The following is a 5,657-nucleotide window of genomic DNA, read 5'->3' as shown; positions in this document are numbered from 1 at the left end:
CCAGCCCCAGCCCCAGCCCCAGCCCCGGCCTGGCAGCCCCGGCGTCGCTTCGGATCGCGGTGGCAGCTGACTGCGCGTTCACGACCCGCTGGGAGCCGCGAGCCCCGCCGCCGTTATGAACATCCGCAATGCGAGGGTGAGGGGCCGGGGCCGGAGGCTGTCCGCGCCGCGTGGGAGCGGGGCCCGGTGGCCGCGTGCGCGTGATCCCGATGGGCCCGGCCGATCACCAGGCCAGCCGCCCTGGGCGCCCTCGGCCGCCCGGCGCGGAAAAGTGAAGGCCACGTCCCCGTGGGGCTGGATCTACCCGAAGAGGAGGCTGGGGGAGCCAGGGGCGCAGGGCCGGGGCTGCGAACTCCTTCTTTCCGGATGTCGGGTTTCCGTTGGATGGTGTCGGGGAGCTTCCTGGAGGTCAACGTTCATTCCTGGAACAGTCAGTTTTTGCACAGCGGCTGTGGGCCAGGCCTGTGCGGAGACAGTCCCAGCGCCCGCCCAGCCCTGTGGGGGGCGGGGGTCGCTGAGTAGACAGAGCAGGGTTCTAACACGACCGAGGCCTACTTAGTCACCGCAGCCCCCGGCCTGACTGCATTCCACTGCCCTCCTCTCCCGCAGCCAGAGGACCTGATGAACATGCAGCACTGCAACCTCCTGTGCCTGCCCGAGAATTACCAGATGAAATATTATTTCTACCATGGCCTTTCCTGGCCCCAGGTGGGCAGCTGTTGAATTTGGGGATGAGGGAAACCAGGCCAAGGAAATTCCACCCTGGGTCGGCTTGGGACGAGCTGGCGAGGTCGCGCAAGGTCGTGAAGAGTCCGGGGGGCGCATGGGTCAATGAGGCCCTGAGTGTTTCCGGCTGGGGTGGCGGGAGATGGATAGGAGGCGCCTTGAAGAGGGGTGAACAGGGCCAGGGTAGGGGCAGTATTCCCACCTGTGTCTGTCCACTTCTTCTGGGTTAAGGAAAGGGGGCACGGTGTGATGTGGGAAAACCAAGCCACTTGTCCTGGAGGTCAGGAGCTGTCACTGAACTCGCTGCCCGATGGGCTTCTGTCTGTCATGCACATAGCGACAGGCAGGCGCTGGGGCCAGGTGTCCGATAAGGGCGCCTCCAGCTCTGACGGGAACTTGTTTTCTGCCTTCTCTTTCCTCCCTGTCACTCAGCTCTCTTACATCGCTGAGGATGAGAATGGGAAGATTGTGGGGTATGTCCTGGCCAAAATGTGAGTCACCAAGGACGGAGGGACAAGCCTGGCGCCTGACCTGGGGGTGGGGGGAGGAGGGACACCTACACCGCACCGTCCGATGGATGCTGCCTGGGTTGGGTTGGGTTGGGTTTTTTTGTTTCGTTTTGTTAATTAACAGACTGTTCCTTTAGTTCAGTTTCCTCTCACATTGACATCTTGTGGCAAATCTGTTATAATGGGTGAACCGATGCTGTTACACTATTGCAGAAAAACCCATAGTTACGCTGTTTTACTCTTTGAGTAGTTCTACATTCCATCAAAGGTATAATGAGTATCCGATACTATAGTGTCAAACAGAGTAGTTTCACTGCCCTCCCTCCCTCCCCTCTCCCCGGGAACCACTGATCTCTTTACTGTCTCCGTACTTTCGCCTTCTCCAGAAGGTCATATGATTAGAATCATACAGTGTGTAGCCATTTCAGACCACCTTTCACTTAAGTCATATGCATTGAAGTCTTCCCCCACGTCTTTTCATAGCTTGAGAGCTCCTTTCTTTTTAGCACTGAACAGTATTCCATTGACGCTGCACATGTCTTTTGGCTGCTGCCTGGGGTTTGGAGAGTCCTGGCTCTCCCCCGTCCCGGGACTGGATGCACTTTGGGGTTCACGCCTAGCCCCTCTCCTTTCTTCTTGCTCTAGGGAAGAGGACCCGGACGACGTGCCCCATGGACACATCACCTCGCTGGTGCGTAGGGCCCACCCAGGCTCTGGTGGGGGCGGGGGCGGAAGTTAGTTGGAGCCGCCCCGAGGTCCCACCTTTCTCCCACCAGGCTGTGAAGCGTTCCCACCGGCGCCTTGGCCTGGCTCAGAAGCTGATGGACCAGGCCTCCCGAGCCATGATCGAGAACTTCAATGCCAAATACGTCTCCCTGCATGTCAGGAAGAGGTGGAAGCCAGGGCCGAGGGAAGGGGGGGTGGGTAGGGGGATACTGTCTGTTTTGTTGGGTCTTTTTTGAATTTTATTTTATTTATTTTTATACAGCAGGTTCTTATCAGTTATCTATTTTATACATATTCGTGTATATATGTCAATCCCAATCTCCCAATTCATCCCACCACCACCAGCGGGGACACTGCCTCGATGTGGACCCTGGGCTGCCTTGGCTTTTGGAGAAGATCGGGAAGTGGGCTTAGTGGGGAGGGGGGGCCGGGAGGAGGGGCAGGGCCTGGACGTGCTGTCCCTGCCTGGCCTCGTCTGTACAGCTCAGCAGTGCCTTATTCCCCTGCAGTAACCGGGCCGCTCTGCACCTCTATTCCAACACCCTCAACTTTCAGTAAGTAGATCTAGATTTTTCTCAAGGGAGTGGGATGGTCCCCAGGTCTGGCTTATCCAGGTGGCTGAGATGGGCTGTCCATGGAGGGCCCACTGAGACAGCGTCAGCTTCAGCTTGGTGGGGGACGAGGAGGGACTGTTGGGAAGGGAAGTGGCCTCTGGGCTGGGTATCTGAGGCAGGATCTTTGGCCTGGATGCAAATGCCTCTGGTGGTTGACAGTTCTAGGGTCTTAAGGCTGGCAGGGTGCCCAGGTCTGCATACACACTTCCCAGTGCAGGCTTGGCCCCTGAGCTGCTCGGGCTAGGGGCCACGCTGCCTGGTAACGACCACCAAGAACAGAGGCCCAGGCCGCAGCACCCCTCCCCGGTTCCAATTGTTAGGCATACGAGCCAGCCATGCATGCCCAGGAAGTGACAGGGAGCAGGGCGGGGAGGGGAGGGGAGGGGACTGCCAAATTCAGGGCTTCAGTTCACAGGAAACCACAGGCACAGATCCTTGGTGGCCAGGTTAGGGACGAGGGGCAGTGGGTGCTACTTACTGTTGGAGAAAGCAGAGGGAAGACCATGTTGGAAATGTCTCCCAAAGGGTCCTTGGGGGGGCAGTGACACCCTGCCCCACTAGCAGATGATGCCAGAAGGCTGAGAATTGCCCCCGATTTGGGTTGCCCTCCTTCTCTCCACCTGCTGCCCCCAGGATCAGCGAAGTGGAGCCCAAATACTATGCAGATGGGGAAGACGCATATGCGATGAAGCGGGATCTCACCCAGATGGCCGATGAGGTAAGAGTCCTGCAGGTAAGAGTCCTGCGGGGCCAGGGCCGCAGTCCCCAGGCAAGGCGAGCAGGGGCGGCCTGGGACAGTTGGAGGCTGCGTGGCCGGGAGTCCTGGCCCTCCTCACCTCAGCTTCCGTAGCTGGCAGGCGGGGAGCCGGACCTCGGCAGGGTTTTAACGAAGGCCATCGGCCCAAGATTCCATTCTCCGAGGAAGAAGCCCGTCCTGCCCAGAGGCTGCTGTGAGAGGAGAGGGAGGAGGCCCCTGGACGTGCTGAGAGACGCGGGGCCTGGGGACGGCTGTGGCTGGCCTCCAAGGCTCAGGGGCCAGACAGAACCGGGCTGAAGAGAAGTCAGGGTTCTGCCCAAGGCTCCTCGGGGGCCCAGGCCGTTCAGAGGGCTCCACGGCAGCCTCGTGAGGGAGCCGTGAGCACCTCCACTTTACAGGAGAGGAAACGGGCCCAGAGGGGACAGTGCCAGGGCTCCCCCCTGGGAGTCGGGCTGAGTCCTGTTTCCTGCCCTGGCCCTGCTGCCTCTCATCCTGCCCCCCGCCGCCAGCAAGGGACAAGGCACGGGCAGCAGGAGAGGGCCTTCGTGGTCTAGAGACTTAGGTGCTGTCTCCTAACTCCCGTTTCTCCCCGGGCTCCTGGTGGCAGCTGAGGCGGCACCTGGAGCTGAAGGAGAAGGCCAGGCACGTGGTGCTGGGCTCCATCGAGAACAAGGTGGAGGGCAAGGGCAGCTCGCTTCCGAGCTCGGGAGAGGCCTGTCGTGAGGAAAAGGGCCTGGCTGCGGAGGATAGCGGCGGAGACAGCAAAGACCTCAGTGAGGTCAGCGAGACCACAGAGAGCACCGATGTCAAGGACAGCTCAGAGGCCTCTGACTCAGCCTCCTAGAGCCTGCACATGCTTCTCTCCCTGCCCTGGCCTGCCCATCCCATCCTCACCCCGAGAGCTTTCACAATAAACTTCACCCAGTGGCCTTGGGGAGTCTACCTGTGCGAGCGTGCACATTTTTGGGGGTGTGTGTATGCCCCTCTCTGGCTCTTCTGCATCCCTGTGGATGTGACCTCACATCCTTTTGGCACAGTGCTTCCTGCCAAGCCCAAGTAGAAGGGAAGAGCTTTTTCGGGGCTTTGGAGATGTCTGATAGCTTGGAGCCATCTTTGGGTCCCGGGGGAAGGGAACCCTGGAGTTCTGGGAGCCTTCCGAGCCCTGCTCTGCTGCTGCCTTGCCAGGCTCCAGATGCCTGAGTCCAACTGCTCGCTGAGCTTCTCTACCAATGTCTCTCAGCAATGGCCCAACCAGCTACCCAGTTGCTCGAGCCCTGGCAACTGTCCTTGATTCCTCCCTCCCCTGCAAACCAAAAGCGAGTCCTGTCTGTCCGTCCGATCACCGTGACACCCCTTGAATCTACTTCCTAACCCAAGCCTTCATTTGAAAATAATCGGTGGGCTTGCTTTCTAGCATGGTTTTACATTTACAGAAGTGAGCAGATAGTACAGTTCCCGTGGACCCCCCACCCGTCCCCCTCAGTTTCCCCTATTTTTTTTTTTTTTTTTTTTTTTTTTTTTTTTTTTTTAAAATTGCGGTACGCGGGCCTCTCACTGCTGTGGCCTCTCGCGTTGCGGAGCACAGGCTCCGGACGCGCAGGCCCAGCGGCCATGGCCCACGGGCCCAGCCGCTCCGCGGCACGTGGGATCTTCCCGGACCGGGACACGAACCCGTGTCCCCTGCATCGGCAGGCGGACTCTCAACCACTTCGCCACCCGGGAAGCCTCTCCTATTAATATTTTGTATCAAGTGTTAACATGTGTTTGAGCCAAGACTTGATACACTGTTAACTACAGTCCACAGTTACATTTCCCTCTGCGTTGTACACTCCCGTGAGTTTTTACGAATGCATAATGTCATTTCATGCAGCCTGTGAGCCCTCTGTTTTTCATAGCTTCAATTCTAACCCTAAAATTGGCTCCTGTGCCTTTCATCACTGCCATTCCCTCTGGCTGCAGCGCCATTGTTTGCTGCTCCTCATCCCTGGGCGGGCCGCCTGGGCCACCCACCTCCCAGCGGAGCTCAGCACTCCTTAGCTGTCACTGTACCTTGTGCGCCTGCTGCCGCAGACGGCACACTGCTCCTCTGCTACGCAGAATGATTTGCTACGGAGCTCGATTCGCTCTCTGGCTGGCGCCTGCCACGTGACCAACTAGCAGCCCGGTACGCTAGTGAGCGGGCCCGGAATAGGAAGATGCGCCTGCGCGCGCCCGCTAACTCGCGGGCTGGCGAGGGGAGGGAGGCTGTGTTCCGATTGGCTCAAATCGCGGGCCTGCTGTCGGAAGCGGAGCCTCGCCCCGCCCTCCGCGCCTGGCTTCAGTCCC

General features: G+C 59.2%; 1 protein-coding gene across 3 annotated transcripts; it reads left to right on the top strand.

Annotated features, from left to right (window-relative positions):
* Positions 1-5: 5 nt before the first annotated feature.
* On the top strand, positions 6-4,269 carry NAA10 (N-alpha-acetyltransferase 10, NatA catalytic subunit). Of its 3 annotated transcripts, none has more exons than XM_007456658.1 (8): positions 6-136; positions 610-708; positions 1,159-1,217; positions 1,881-1,926; positions 2,012-2,127; positions 2,471-2,515; positions 3,209-3,293; positions 3,940-4,269. In XM_007456658.1, exons 1-8 carry the CDS (start codon positions 116-118, stop codon positions 4,174-4,176), a joined length of 708 nt encoding a protein of 235 aa, XP_007456720.1. In that variant the 5' UTR covers positions 6-115; the 3' UTR covers positions 4,177-4,269. The 3 variants fall into 3 exon arrangements, with proteins under 3 accessions (XP_007456720.1, XP_007456721.1, XP_007456722.1); XM_007456659.1 differs by having other exon boundaries at positions 1,159-1,199; positions 3,940-4,183; XM_007456660.1 differs by lacking the exon at positions 2,471-2,515 and having other exon boundaries at positions 3,940-4,183.
* Positions 4,270-5,657: the final 1,388 nt, after the last annotated feature.

The sequence above is a fragment of the Lipotes vexillifer genome, unplaced genomic scaffold (assembly GCF_000442215.2).
Source record: "Lipotes vexillifer unplaced genomic scaffold, Lipotes_vexillifer_v1.1 scaffold899, whole genome shotgun sequence".
NCBI lineage: Eukaryota > Metazoa > Chordata > Mammalia > Artiodactyla > Lipotidae > Lipotes > Lipotes vexillifer.
This window is presented reverse-complemented; position numbering and strand designations above follow the sequence as displayed.